The sequence below is a fragment of the Glycine soja genome, chromosome 8, assembly GCF_004193775.1.
Source record: "Glycine soja cultivar W05 chromosome 8, ASM419377v2, whole genome shotgun sequence".
NCBI lineage: Eukaryota > Viridiplantae > Streptophyta > Magnoliopsida > Fabales > Fabaceae > Glycine > Glycine soja.
This window is the reverse complement of record NC_041009.1, coordinates 7118543-7134224: the sequence shown is the minus strand read 5'-3', so window position 1 is coordinate 7134224 and position 15682 is coordinate 7118543. Positions and strand designations below refer to the sequence as shown.

General features: G+C 26.9%; 1 protein-coding gene across 3 annotated transcripts; it reads left to right on the top strand.

Moving 5' to 3' along the window:
- Nucleotides 1-3517: 3517 nt before the first annotated feature.
- On the top strand, nucleotides 3518-7389 carry LOC114422862 (purple acid phosphatase 8-like). 3 transcript variants are annotated; one of them, XM_028389410.1, is made up of 7 exons: nucleotides 3518-3770; nucleotides 5046-5202; nucleotides 5448-5471; nucleotides 5670-5797; nucleotides 6381-6509; nucleotides 6609-6676; nucleotides 6778-7389. In XM_028389410.1, the coding sequence occupies exons 1-7, from the start codon at nucleotides 3600-3602 to the stop codon at nucleotides 6989-6991; spliced, it is 891 nt and encodes a 296-aa protein (XP_028245211.1). In that variant the 5' UTR covers nucleotides 3518-3599; the 3' UTR covers nucleotides 6992-7389. The 3 variants fall into 3 exon arrangements, with proteins under 3 accessions (XP_028245211.1, XP_028245212.1, XP_028245210.1); XM_028389411.1 differs by having other exon boundaries at nucleotides 5448-5545; nucleotides 5645-5797; XM_028389409.1 differs by having other exon boundaries at nucleotides 5448-5555.
- Nucleotides 7390-15682: the final 8293 nt, after the last annotated feature.

Genomic DNA, 15682 nt, shown 5'->3' with positions numbered 1-15682 from the left:
TATTTAAACCTTATATTTTTAATCAATTTTAAGAAAGAGACATCTGTGATTTTGTTTTAAATTTTCTTTTATTATTTTGCTTCCATCATAATCTTTACAATTATAAAGTCCCACTTAAAATTAATGTTGCTTACCGTTGTACCATTTCTTCTGCAAGCTAGGTGCCGTGTAGATTTTGGTGAATGATTCTTCAAAGGATGGATCATACACTCCGGTTAATCCATTGTCGTAGAAGTTATCCCCCGTTGAGATCACACAATCAATGTCCAATTTCTCTCCTATTACACCCATTTACATGCAAAATGTTAAAAATGTAATTGAGCTGTATATAAAATATTTCTTCGAATTCACGAAACAAAACCTGATCAAATGACTTTTGTGTTCTTTGAAGGAAATCGGAATATACAATTTTTTCCCCCAAGCTTAAAATACCAACAGCAGCATCTAATATTTCATATCTTTTCTCAGAATAGTGGAATTCAAGAATTATAGCCAGATTTCTATTTCTATACTGTCTTAATAATAGATATATTAATTGTCTAATTGAGTTTAAAATTTAATAAAGTTTTTTTAAACTGTTGAATATGATTAAAAATTGTTTAAGTATAATCAAAATTATAGTATATTTGGATATATTAATAATAATTTGTATTCATAGAATAAGGACAGTGTGTCAGTGGTGTTTGCAGCTTTATGCAGTGAATGGCCTTGACTATCTGCACAAATTAGATTATCTCCTCCTGTTTCTCCAACACGAAAAAGTGAAAAACAAAATAGGAAAGAGGATAAAACATATGATATATAATCATGTAACCAAAATATAGTAATATATATATATATATATAATCATGTATTGATATTGATAATTAAAAATAAAATTAATTAGCAATTACAAAATCATTTGAAAAATCACGTAGAATTATATTTTATTGTTAATTATTTAATAACTTATATTGGTTTTTTTTACTCAAAATAAATATACACAATTGTCTTGTAACCGTATTCAAAATAAATATTGATATTTTTTTAAATATTATAATTTAATTTAAAAATAAAAATAAAAATGTTAGATTGATAGGAATAAGTAGTTAAGACAATTTAAATACATAAACAACATAAAAAAGTAAGTTTAACACATTTGAATACCTAGAATTTAAACTTGAGTTAAAATAATTTTGCACCGATTGGTTCATGCGTTCATTGATTAAAAAAAAAGAGTAAGTTTAGAAAGTTGAAAGATATTTTTTTAACTAATTACTAAAATACTATATGAAATGTATTCTAATTTATAAGATATGAATTTATAACATATGGTGACTGATAATTTTGCAAAACTTGGAATTAACCACGACTTTGGTGTGGACCTGTACGACATTCCTCCTGCTATTCTTTCCATGGATTTGTTAGCTGACAACTCCAATGTTGTTTCTATTAGCTAGTTGTTTGTTTTTCGGGCTTTAGCCCCTTGTATCCAGCAGAAAATAATACTGTAACAATTAATTAATATGTAAGTTATACCATTTTATTAGGTTTTTATAATTTAAAATTTTCTAATCGAATACTTACGATTTTAAAAAATTTATTAAATATTATTATATATTATTTTTTATGAATTTAATTAAAACATACTAATACTATGATAGTTTTTATGCCCCCAATCAACCATAAATGAACACACTTAAAAATCATTCATTTTTAAAATAATTACTTTAAAAATCATATATATAATGTGTTTTATGTTAACTATAAGAATGAAAATGTTTAGATTAACCGTTTATCAAAGTTTCACTCTTTTTTATACATATAACATGCAAATAATATAATTTTTATCCAGTGTTAAATTTTTCTGTGAGTGTATATATTTTTATACTATCAATCAATTAAAAATTATTCAAAACATAACTTTTATAATAATTATTATAAAAGTCAACATATACCGAATGCTTGTACTAAAATAGAATAAAAATTACAAATTAGTTAAAATTATTCTTTTATATATGATAATTTTTTTATCTATATTTTATATGCACATTTCCTATAGTATAACCCACAAATCTCTCTTTCGTCCCCTTTGCCAATCCTCAAAGTGAGTCCTTTTAACTATTCTGTATTAAGTATTTTAGAACCCTAAGTGTACGTGAAGGGTGTATGAGCAGTAGGTGTTGAAATCATTTGGTGAGAGCATTGTGCAGGTTAAATATCAAAGTGTCGGATGATTAATTCCTCGACCCAAACTAGTATTGGTCAACATAATGGGCTGCCCTTAAGCAATTTATTTGCATATTGGATTGTTCACAATTAGTTTATGTTGACTTGGAACAATATTAATTAATTCAGTAGGTGTAGAACTACAACAATTTCAAAAAATTAAAATTAAAGGACTATAAATGCTTAGTAAAAACATAAACTAAAAAGAGATTCAAAACTGAGAAATGGCAAGCAAAGTTGGAGAAAATTTAAAGGAAGCTGTAGGACTTGTCTGCAATCCATGGTAGCAACAGGATCTGTTCTGCCCATAACGCAAATAATTAAGATGATGAGCAGCATAAGTGGAAGTTGTAATCATGAAATGTTGTTTAGATAAGAAGAGATGCTTCATAAATTAAACAAACAGATAAAGCCACATGCCACCTTCGAGTTCGGAACTTCAAATAGCATAGGCCAAAAAGGAATCGTTGTTGCCAAGAAAGAACAACGCTACTTCTTTTGGTTAAAAATAATAATTAATTAATTCGTCATATCATCTAAAAAGTATACTTTATCCATCAATATCAATAATTGATGCTCATCTTTACGTGAAGGGAACATTTCAAGAAATCAGTAACTGTTAACCGGTGTATACGCATTTTATTAGAGCATTTTTAACATGATCTTGAATTCAAAAAATTTTATTTATCATATCTATTATTATTTTTGTTAAATAATTTTTTACATTCAAGGTTCGATTCTAGGAAAAGAATTCTTAAAAAAATTCTTCTTTTTTTAAAACATAATGTTTTTTAATATTGTCTCTCTCTAACTATTTTTGTGGGTACAAATCCCAAATTGAGTTGTACACTAAAACAAAAAATAACAAAAACTTTTTCATCTCATGTGGCATGAGACTCACAAAAAGTAATCCAAAAATCTAAAATAAATTCATCTACTAAAAATATTGTTAGTAACAAAAATTAAAAATAATCAAATAACTAATTTTCTTAAAAAAGATTTTGCTGTTTAATCAACTACGATTATGTATCTCAAAACTTGATTTTATATTATAATAATAATAATGCATGAATCATGATGTTCATTTCTACAATTAGATAAGAACAGAACTCTCTTAAAATTAAATTAAAAACATATGTAGCAATGATCTGATTAGATTTCTCATTTACAAATGGACCCCATGGCGCATGCGTATGTTGTTTTTCTGATCTTCTCCAGTTGTACACATGTCACATGATTTGCGTTTATAACACACCACTCAGTTAGTGATGTTTGAAAATACCCTCCTAGACATAATTATATATAAAGTTGTCGCCACTTGCTATACTAATCAATCAAAATCCACACACAAAGCTTTCTTTTTTCTCCATCAAATTCTCTGACCTCAACATATGGGGCTGCAGCTTGTTTTCATTGGTACCATAGCCCTGTGTTTGGTTGTTTCCTCGGCAGTGCTTGAGCGGTTTGAACAAGCACTTAAACAAGATGGGTCACTTAGCTTCTTGGTCATTGGAGATTGGGGAAGAAAAGGAGCTTACAACCAATCCAAAGTTGCATTCCAGGTAAATTACATTTTATTTTATCTACAAATATTACGGTTAGTTGTTAATTTTTTTTGTTATTGGGAAGATTTGAAGAACCTAATAACTCCTCATGAAATTACACGTCAACCAACGCATATACTAGTGTATGAGTGTTGTGCGCTTAATATTGCTGATCAGCAACAATGATAGTATTTGTATTCTTATTAATTCACTACATTTCTGTCTTCACAACTTTCTGCTCCTATTTCTGGCATGGTGTGCTTACACCATTGGAGTGTATAAGTAACAATCATTTTCCATGCCTGTGTATGCAAATGCAATCTTAATAATTTACAGTGAATTTATCATTGAAAGACACAAAGTGGTCACTGCATGTGTACTGATTCCTTACAATCTTTTTATCCATTAATTAATTAATACAGCAATGAGACTCCAAAAACAATAATTATGATATATTAGGCCAATCATGCACGCGCTAGTAGTTTAGTTCTTATTTAGACCGAAACATCTGGGTCGGTATTATATATCTCATTGATTATTTTACGAAAATGATTTTTGGCATGACGCTGTGAGAGAAGGAAAAAAAAAATATTGTAAGTAATACGATAGGATATAATAGAAAGAGAAAAAAATGGTTAATGTTAATAAACTTGATAAAATTGTAGATTGTCCAAATATTATAACCTATTGCTTTATTAGTGTGTTGTATAACCTATTACTTTATTAGTGTGTTGAAAAAGCAAGTACATACATTATTATTTAATCATAAATAAATATATATATATATATATATATATAAATTTTATTAATTTTTATAATAATTATTTATAATTTTATAATTTTTTTTATAGAATACTATTAAATTCTTGAGTGGTGTCATTTGTTACGAATTGTGTCATTGTGATATGAAGCAATTGCCCACGAAAATTGATGTGTAATGCTGACATTTTTAAAAAAAAACGTTGACTAATAAGTTAGAAAAAATTAAGAAATTTTAACTGAAAATACAGTCGTGTGATTTTGATGAAAAACCATTCGTAATAAATAGCTAGCGTTTATCTAAATTTATATATAAATAATTGTTTTTGTAACCAATTTTTATTAAATTTTGATAGTTTTTTTTTTTTTTACCAATTTGACCAATATTTTGAGCAACCAATTTTAAGAATTGTTTGGACCAACAATCCAATCCAATCCAATTCTATGTCTGCTAGCAAACTATGGTGAATTCCTCATGTGTCTTTTTGCCTCAGTTCAATAATTTATTCTACAAAAAATGATTTTTTTTTCTAGATGGGAGTTATTGGACAACTATTGGACATCGATTTTGTGATTTCCACCGGCGACAATTTTTATGACAGTGGCTTGACAGGCATAGATGATCCAGACTTTGATGACTCATTCACCAAAATCTACACTGCTTCTAGCTTGCAAAAGCAATGGTACAGTGGTAAGAGTTCTATTTCATAATTCTAAATTTCAATCTGTGAAAGCCTGAAAGGAATGCTTAATAGTGCATGTTTAAATTTTAGTTGGAAGAACTTATTTCATTTTATGCATTAGAATTGTAATTGTGTATTGAAATTTGCAAAAATATTTTTCAAACCACAAACATAGCCTTATATTTTTAAGTAAATGTGGATAGAAATGAGATTAATGTCTTATTTTTTATTTTAATATTTTTGATTTTTGCAGTTTTGGGAAACCACGACTATAGGGGTAATGTTGAGGCACAGCTGAGTCCTGTCCTCACAAATCTTGACAAGAGATGGCTTTGCCTGAGATCTTTTATTGTAAATGCAGGAGAAAAGCAACCTCTTTTATTTTTTCTTCTTCTTAATTTCAATTTATATAAGGCTTAAAATATTAAATCCAAGTAACATGAAGTCAAGTGCCTTTTTACATTCTTTGTTTCAGAAGTTGCAGAGTTTTTCTTTGTAGATACTACTCCGTTTGTGGACAAATACTTCATAGAACCTAAGGACCATGTTTATGATTGGAGTGGCATATTGCCCCGGAAACAATACATTTCCAACCTACTCAAGGTTAGCTATCATTTCTCGAAATAGTAATGATGATGTGATGTACGTAAGAGCTTAAGAGTAATCGAATCCAAACTCCAGTGCAAGGGTGTGATCTTGGCACGGTGGTGCAATGAGAAAGTTAGGAGTGAATTTCTGTCAAAATCATCTTTAAATGTGTGTTTTTATTTTTGAAGTGTGTGTGAGTAAAACTATCCTAATTCATGAAGTGGAGATCCTTTTATAGTTTCATCTGCATTAGACCTAACCTCTTGGGTCTTGTCTCATGTGTGTTTTATCCGTGAAGTTATTCCTTAGACCTTCCTCCTAATGAGTTGACTGATCATAGCCTATATATACCATAACGGTAATGCAAATGAAATTTGAAAAGAGAAAAAAAAAGAAGGCAATCGATCTTTTTTTTATTATGTAATTAATGATAAGCAAAAATAAACAATATATATAAAATAAAATGTAAATTCATACAAAGAAAAAATCGTATATATGAATCATTTGTACGTTGTATATATATCCGTTAACTTTTACATCTATATATATATTCCATGTTAATTAAATTGGTTAATCATTGTACACTTAACTAAAATAGGATGTGGATTTAGCTTTACAACAATCAAATGCAAAATGGAAGATTGTGGTGGGTCACCATACAATTAGAAGTGCCGGCGTGCACGGTAATACGGATGAGCTTGTAAAGCAGCTTCTCCCAATTCTTGAGGTAACTTTTGTATTTTTCTTTCCTGAGCAGCAGGGAATATTTTAAGGTTATATATGCTAGCTTCCACAAACTGTTACTTAAGTTTCTATTGATTTCCAGGCAAACAACATTGATCTTTACATAAATGGACACGATCACTGCCTACAACACATAAGTAGTTTTGACAGGTTTGTTTATTTTCAAGAGTATGTATATGCTTAGTTACATATATATGTAGTGAAAATTAGAGTAATATCTAACCATTAAATTATATGTACTTGAATTTCAGTGCAATTCAATTTTTGACTTGCGGGGGAGGGTCAAAGGCGTGGAGGGGTGTTGTGAACTGGTGGAAGCCAGAAGAGATGAAGTTCTACTACGATGGCCAAGGAGTCATGTCTGTGAAGGTCACTGAAACTGAAATTGACATAGTATTCTATGATGTCTATGGCCATGTTCTACACAAATGGAACACATCCAAACAGCTTCACGCAAGTTGGTGAACAAGTTCAAGATCGAATCCAAGGCATTTAATTATGAAACAAGAAAAGAAAGAAAAAATAAATCTCGGGGACAAGAAACAAAAGTGCATACAAGATAGGAAAAAACAATTGAGCCCTATCATCTCCCCATCTGGTTTGGCTTCATATTTTACACTATGCAATTGACTAAAATCTGTTGTATAATAGTATCTACGGAAAAAATTCTCTCCATTTCTTTCATTTTTATGATTTTGAAAAAATAAATAATGATATTTTCTATTTAATATGTATTATGTCGATCTATTTTATTTATTTCTCCAAAACTTTAGTAATGAAAAAATGGAGAGGCCGGAAAGAAATGGACAGCATCTACTTTCTGTAATAAACAGATAATGTTCAATTCAATGGGATTTTATATACATGATATCATTATAATGTCAGAGTATTAAAGTATAACGAAAAGTTAATGTTCTTTAGAACGTTTATAAAATTAACTGGTGATTAAATTGGTAAAAGTATTAATTGATGATTTAATAATTTAATATTTATTCAATTGGTAATGATTAGATAACTTTTTTAATGTGATACAATATATTAAATAAAAATTTAATATAAAATTATAAGATTAAGTTATGTAAAATTTAAAATTAACATCAATTAATCAAAATTTTAGTTGATAAAAAAATAATAATAAATAGTTAATTAATAGCCAACTATAAGTACATCTATACTTAACAAAAAAATCATAAGCACATCTCATATTATTGATTTTAAAAAAACTTTTTTAGGATTAAAAAATTAAAGATTTATTTGCACTTATGATTCTTCATGTAATTATCTAATTTTAGTCTCCCAAATTTTAATTTATCAGTTGAGTCTTTCATGTAAAAAAAAAAAGTCTAATTTTAGCCCAATTTCAATTGTGACGTACCAATTGGATTCCCTTGTATATCATAATGTGATTTTAATCCCTAAATATATATTTATATTATTTCATGTATATTAATAAGAGTTAAGTTGGTTTGCAATAATTTCATATATTATTTCATATGTAAGTCTAAAACTGTTTAGTGTGATTTGAGATCAACGTGGATTATATGAGTTATGTCATGTTCATCTCAAACAACATTAATCAACACTTGACCATGAGAATTAAACGGGTAAGAAAATTGTAATATAAAAATTAAAATAAGATATTTTTAAATTATAAGCACCAAAAGGATTAAAACAAAAAATTGCTGCAACTACATGAACCTAAAAAAAAAACAATTAAAGCATTATAAAATTTTGATCAGTATTCAAGCATTAGAATTTAAACATGTACTTGTGCATCCACAAGTTGTATATATGTATTAGTGTTAAAATTAATTTTTGTACTTTTTTAAAAATATTTTAAAAAAAATAATATTTATAGTTCATTATTTCACTTATTACATTGTAATATTTCAACCGCTGGTAAGATTGACCCATAAAAAATCCAACAATTTTATACTTGCATTTATTCACCTCATGACATGATCTTTCTAATATTAATTAATTATTTTTCATTCACCTTTTTTAAGCGATTATTTATTTACCTTAATTACCTGATCTTTCTACTATTGATGAGACTACTAATTAATTGCTTCATAATTCAATCATTCTCTTTGTTTTTATGGTATATAAGTCAAACCTTGACCACAGTAGTTGCTCGTGAAGTTTTGCACCCTGGCAATTTCTTCGACACACAAGAAAATGACATTTGAGCAAATAGGATTTTATGTAACTTTCTCATAAGTTTAAATCGCTAAATCTATTCTACAAATTAACAATAATAACCGTTCAACGACAATCAAAAGTGTGAAATGATTAAAGAATAGAGTGAAATGCATGTATCTTTTCAAAGTTCTTTGGTCATTAGGCTTGCAATTGTAAGTCTAAGATCACTCAACCACACTTGTTGGAGTCTTTTTCTTGGTTTAGCTAATTAGATAAGGACACAAAGCTTACTTACAAGGTTTCAAAATAAGGATTTGACCACGAGTGATTATTTAAATTTTCATTGGCAGCAATAATTAATGTTTTGTATAATAATTTGAACGACAAACAAGAGTTAGAGTGTGTTTTGACTTCTTAGAAGAAAGGTTTCTAGCCTCTTATCATGTTTCTTTAGACGAAAACAAGGTTTGATAAGAAAGAGAATAATAACCACAAACGAGATGGATTATTGTATCCTTCATTACTTCCATCAGTTCCGTGCATGACTAACTTTCTAGAAGCATACTATATCTATTTATATATAAAAAGCAGCGGTTAGCTATATTCTTTCTGAGATTTTCTTTTGAATATTTTATATTTTTTTCTCTCATTGGTTAAAATTTAATGAAAATTATCAATTTTGATAAGTTTTGTTTCTCAATTAATATTTTTCTTTCTCTAATTTATTAAAAAATTGATGATTTTTCAATAAATTTTAACCCATCACAAAAAAAAAATATCAAAAATAAAGAATTAGAACAAGTGTTATTAACACTTTTAAGTCTTTTATTGAAGAGATCAGTATGTTTTGTAGCTATAAATGGTACTTCTAGCCATTATCAGTGAAGGTTATTTGTTAACATTTGCATGTTTCTGTTGCCAAAATTTCCTTTTATTGTACCAATAATAAATCTGACATAGTTGATAAATAATTAGTCCCATAAATATATTAACAGATATTTGATTTCAAACTGTGCGTATTTAAAAAAAAATGACGGGAAAAAGTTATATCTACTTCCATGATCTTTCCAACTTGAAAGGAAATAGTTTTTGACTCTCAATCAAATCAAAAGACGTACACCCTTAATACATACCAAAAAGAAAATTCCATTTATTGTTGAATTTATATTTTTTTAACAGTATTGTTGAATTTATACTGATGAGTTTTTATAATAATTTATCAAATAGACCTAGATTACGTAACACCTTACTTCACAAGTTATTCTAAATTAATAGTCTGTGATGCTAATGATATATATAAGATAGTAACCTGATTTACTAATTTATTTGAAGCACCTCTCTTCCGTTAGTTAAAGGTTTTAAAATTGCCACCCTTAGCCTGCACCTACTTAATTTGTGGCTCTTGGTAAATTCGAAGGCTATTTCATTTTAATATGATTGGTTAAACTAATTAATAAAAGAGATAAGGTAATGGTTTGGGGATGAATTTAAAAGGAAACAACGAGAGCAAATAGAAAAGAGATAGAAATGGAGTGTGTTTAGTAGATAGGAATTAATTAAGTAGGTAGAAAAATAAAAAGTGAGTTTCACATTTTGTTTTTCTGTAAAAAAGAAAGAATGGAAATGAACACTGAAAGGCCGGAAGCATCACTTTTAACATTTTGTGATGGTTATTTTGCAGTGCTATCCGAAGATGATATTTAATTAGTAAGAGAAATATTTTATATTTAATGTTTCATCGTACTTTGAATAAGATTGTCTAAAAAAAAGAGTTATGAAAAACTAAAAAGAATAGGTAGAAAAAATAAAAAGTGAGTCTCACATTTTTATTTTTATTTTTAAAAAATGAATGAATATGAATAGTGAAAGGCTCACTTTTTAATATTTTATGATGATTATTTAGCAGTGGTGCCAGAAGATGATCGATATTTAATTAGTGGTGGTTTTAGATGATTATTGGTGTTTTCATATAATTGATTCTCAAAAACAGTAATTGATTTTCACAATCACAATGGATATAGTGTTTGTTGAAGAAAATTGATTAACAACAAAAAAAATATTTTTCTCTGTTTCTTATAATTATTTTTTCATTATAGATTTCTATTAAACCAACTGTTCTTATTTTAACTCATTCTATTCCTATCTTCTCAATAATAAGTTTAATAAATAATTTTGATTTTTTTAAAAGACTCATCTTAAAATTTGTATTGGACTTATAGATGTGGGGCAAGAGAAACAAATGAGCACAGATAGATAACATTTAATTATTACAAGCTTCCAAGGTAACTTGCAATGGTAGCCTAGTTCTCGTCTCGGTTCATGTTTGGTTGTTAGCCTGGCAATGGCATTTTTTTTCTTTGAAAATTGGAGAAGATCAAAGCATATATACTATATAATGAGCATTGGTTTAGGACAACGATACTTGAACCAATTACGTACGTGTTTTGAGAAGACTACTTTATACATTTTTTTCTTCTTTTGATAGTACTATTTTTGTTTCATACGTTATTGTTGTTTACAACTTTGATTCTGCCTTTTCTCTTTTAATATTTTATTAAGTTTCATTATGCGCTTGATGAAAAGGAAACAACACACTTTTTGGCACTTTCCGTAAAAAAATATAGCTAAATTTATTTATCTTTTTATCAACAAGGTTTTTCCATATATTCAGTTCGAGAAATTTAAAGAACAATAAATTAGAGTGCAACACTTGTTCCGATATATCTTGGTAGTGAGTTGAGTTCAACCCTAGAACCTGGGGTACCCCTAATATATACTATTTTGCAAATGATAGCTTCAAATGATGGATGTGCCTATTTTAATATTGACTGAACTCTTTCGAAGGGTGAGTGATGGAATAATAATGCATATGAACCATAATAGAGATAATTTAATTGAAGAGATGCTGTGGCTTCCTTGCATGCAAAGCGTACATAACACGAAAGGTGTGTCATTCACTATGTACAGTATACAACACTATATATTCCTCTAGCATAAGGGTCACCATCATCTCCATTGTCATCCATTCGCCCTTCTCCCTCCCTTGCCCCTTTGGACACTTTCTGAGTCCCCATACCTAATTTAGGTTCAGCACTTCACATTCATTCCTTATGAATATTACTGAAACACAACATCTTAGTTCGCAAAAGAAAAGTTCATTGTCTCTACTGGAAAAAAAAAATTTGCGGGTAGTTGAAAATTGTTAAATTACCTAATTAAGTTATATTATTTAATAAAATTATCTATTATAGTGATTTTTTTAAAAGAATCCATTATAGTAACTAATAAATGTAAAATGAATTTAATGTTTATATATTATCAATCAATCACAAATTATCATTTAAATTATTTTAAGATAATTATTTAAAAAGTTCACAAACTGTTATGATTATATTAGCATGTAAAAAAATTTATACAATTAATGTATAACTATTTTTCTCATGTAAATTGTTAAAAATAGACATATTTAGATGATATTTTTATATAAATTTTAAAATATTTTATTGATGAAATTAGTTTTAGAGATTATTTATAATTTTTTGTATTTTGTATTTATAGATTAATTGTTTTAATGATATTTTTAGTTTTAATTTCTATTTTTATATTGTGTATATTATATTATTAATCTTGTCCCGTCTTAAAATATTTCGAATCAATTTTAAAATAAAATAAAAATAACATAAACTTAAGTAGACGTGATATTTTTATTATGTTGATTAGTGTAATATAATATTCCATCTGAACTCAAATATAAAGAAAATTAACTAATGTTTATGCAATGTCATTTGGGACAATAAGAACAAATTATTGGATAATGCTATTCATAGATCAGTTTATACAATAAAGTTTATATTTAAGAGACATAATGAAAGAGAAAAGTGTCAGTTAAAATGAATAATGCAATGAAAAAATATAAAAATAATTGTTGAGGATGTATTGTTACTCTAAATTATTTTTGCTTGAAATAATGAAATGTGAAGCAACCCAAGGAAAGTGGACAACAGAGAGGCGAGGGGGTGTTCTTTTGTGAAATATAATAAACTAGAAATGTTCGTCAGAATTTGATACAACGTATAATTTATTTCGAAAATTTAATAATTTATAGTATCTTTTTAAATTATTGGCGAAATAGTACTGGAAGGTCATATTATATTCCCACATGAGAAAAAGATTTATTTAGAAAAAAAATTATATTTGTCCCATCTTTTGGGACTGAACATTAAATTATCACGGGAAAAAGTCAATCTTATTTTTTTTAACAACTTTCAGTAGAGTTCATTATCCTTACAAGAAAATATAAAAAAACTATTATTAATAGATTGGTATATTAAAGAAATATTTCTAAATTTAACTAAATAAAAAATTAAATTTTAATAAGTAATTAAAATATATCATAAATAAACACAATTTACAAATATTTAAAAATATGAAATATGCGTGATTAATTTAAAAATAAATAAATCTCAAAATAAAAAAAATGACTAATTTATGAGATTATTTAAAACCTATGACAAAAAGGAGGCTTAAAAATTTTATGCAAGTGTATTTCATATTATAAATTTAGTAAAATAGCTAAAGTGTATAGTATCTTCAAAAAAAAAAAAAAACTAAAGTGTATAGCACAATAGAAGAATACTAAAATTGTAGCGTGAATGAAGTAAGCTTATAACATATAAGACTGTAAAATCTCAATTTAATATATAAAATTTCAATTTTAAAAAATAGAGTAATAGGAACTGTAAAAAAAACACAATGTTTTACTACTTTTTTTTTCCTTCTTTAAATTATGAATGGCAAGTTATAATAATAACAACAAATATGGTGGCAAATAGGATCCAGAGAGACGCCGGCACAAAACTGATTGGGCCCTATTAGTATTTTATTATTCTTATAATTTTTTTTAAGGCAATTCTTATAATTCTTTTAAAATATGAATTAAAAAATTATAATTCTTTTAAAATACTAAAAAAGAATCGAGTAGAGGTGTGCGTGTTGATGTCACCAAATAGATATTATTAAAAATAAAGTATGTGACTTTGAAATAGTATCTATGCATTCATTCTATACGCTGGCGTGGAAAATATTTTTTAATAGAAGTGGTGTTTCAGTTTCTAAAATACTAATTCAGTTTCTTCTTATATATTAATTTTAACGATTTCATTTTTAAAATTAATTTCTTAATTTAGTCTCTAAATCTAATGTTATCAAACTTGAAGTGACCATGAACTCAGTTGAAATTATATGTCACGATTGAATGGACTAATAAAATAACATATAAACATAAACTCAAATGTGCAATAAATATAATAATAAAACTTAAATGAGTATATAGTTGTGATGTAATAATTAAGAATAAATAATATATATTAATAAAGTAAATTTTTTATTAGATATTATCTTTTAATTAAAATTTAGTATGTATAATAAGTTTTTTAAATTTTATAAGAATTATTTTAAAAATATATATACAAATAACAATTTCTATTTAATTTACAATAAGAAAATTTTATCGATAGAATATTTCCTTTTTTTTACGTAGGGATGTCAAATCGGGTCAAGCCCGATGGGCTGGCCTGGCCCAACCCGTTCTCCAAAAAAGTTAAGTTAGATTGAAATTTGAAACCCATAAATCATTTAGGCATGTCCTGATTAACCCGCAAGCCTGACGGGCCAGGATGGGCCAGCCCGTGGACTAGTGCTTTTTTATATATAAAAATAGATGATTGGATATTGAATAGTCTCGAGTTTATGTTTATGATTATTATTATTGAGTTTGAGTTATTGGACAATTATTGGATAACTATTTTGTATTGTGGACTTTTAGTTTATCTTTATGATGTATAAATTAGAATAATTTAGTTTAAGTTTGTATATATAAATATTTTTGTAATCTATGTAAAAATCTTAAATACATGATGAAGTTTTGAAATGGAGAGATTAGAGGCACAGAACGTGACAAGGTCATCTAGATTTTAAATATTGAAGTTTGTGATAGGTTTTATTCTTTTATTGCTTACTACTACTAGTATATTATTATTTTTTAATTATAAAAAATTATAAAGAGACAAGAGTTAGATTCAAAATTGATTTATCAACAACGATAAAGAACAATACAAAATCTGAAAAAATAAATAAATTGACGGCTGGTGAATGACCCGCAGGCCAGCTTTAAACGGGCTGAACTAGGAAAGATAACCTATTTTGTTTAGCAGGACAGGCCGGACTGACCCATTTTATAGCGGGTCAAAAGTGGGCCGGACCAGCCCGTATTGACAACCTTATTTTTACATTGATAATATATATCTTAAACTTATTAATTAATATCGCATGAGTTCATTATTAATGTTTAAATTTCATCCATAAAAAACTTTGTAATATTTTTTTCAAAATTGGTAAAACTCAAATCCATAATATCTTCTAAAAAAAAAAACCAATTTAAATTAAATTCGTATATTACTCATCTTTACTGTCTTGGATGAAGGATCTAAAATATTATGAATTTAAATTTAAAAGATCAAATTGAGAAGCTGCACAAGAGAGTTTTTATGAATTAGTTAATGATTACTTAATGAAGAACCAATTTTAATTTATGAAATATTTTATTTTATTTTTCTTCTTTATTTTTATTGTAAGTGTCTATGATATTATTTTTTCCCTTAATTTTTTTTTCTAGAGAACAATACTTAGATACAACCGACTTGTAATTCCTAGCTATCAAATAGGAGCCTGTATATAAACTAGTTTGAATCAAAATAACTTTTTAATAGAACTAGTTTAGTTAAATAAAATCAAATTGCTTTTTCAAACTAGTTCGAACCAGTTCCGTTCACTTAATAATCAAATTATTATTTTTTTTCAAAAATCAGAATCATGTTTTTAAAGAAGAAAAAAAGTTTGTAAACTAATTTGAAATCTTTTCGATTCTTAAAATCGATTTAAAATTAATTGGACTCCCAAACCAATTTTTAAAATCAGTTTAGGTTCAATTTGATATTAAAAATTGATTATCAAATT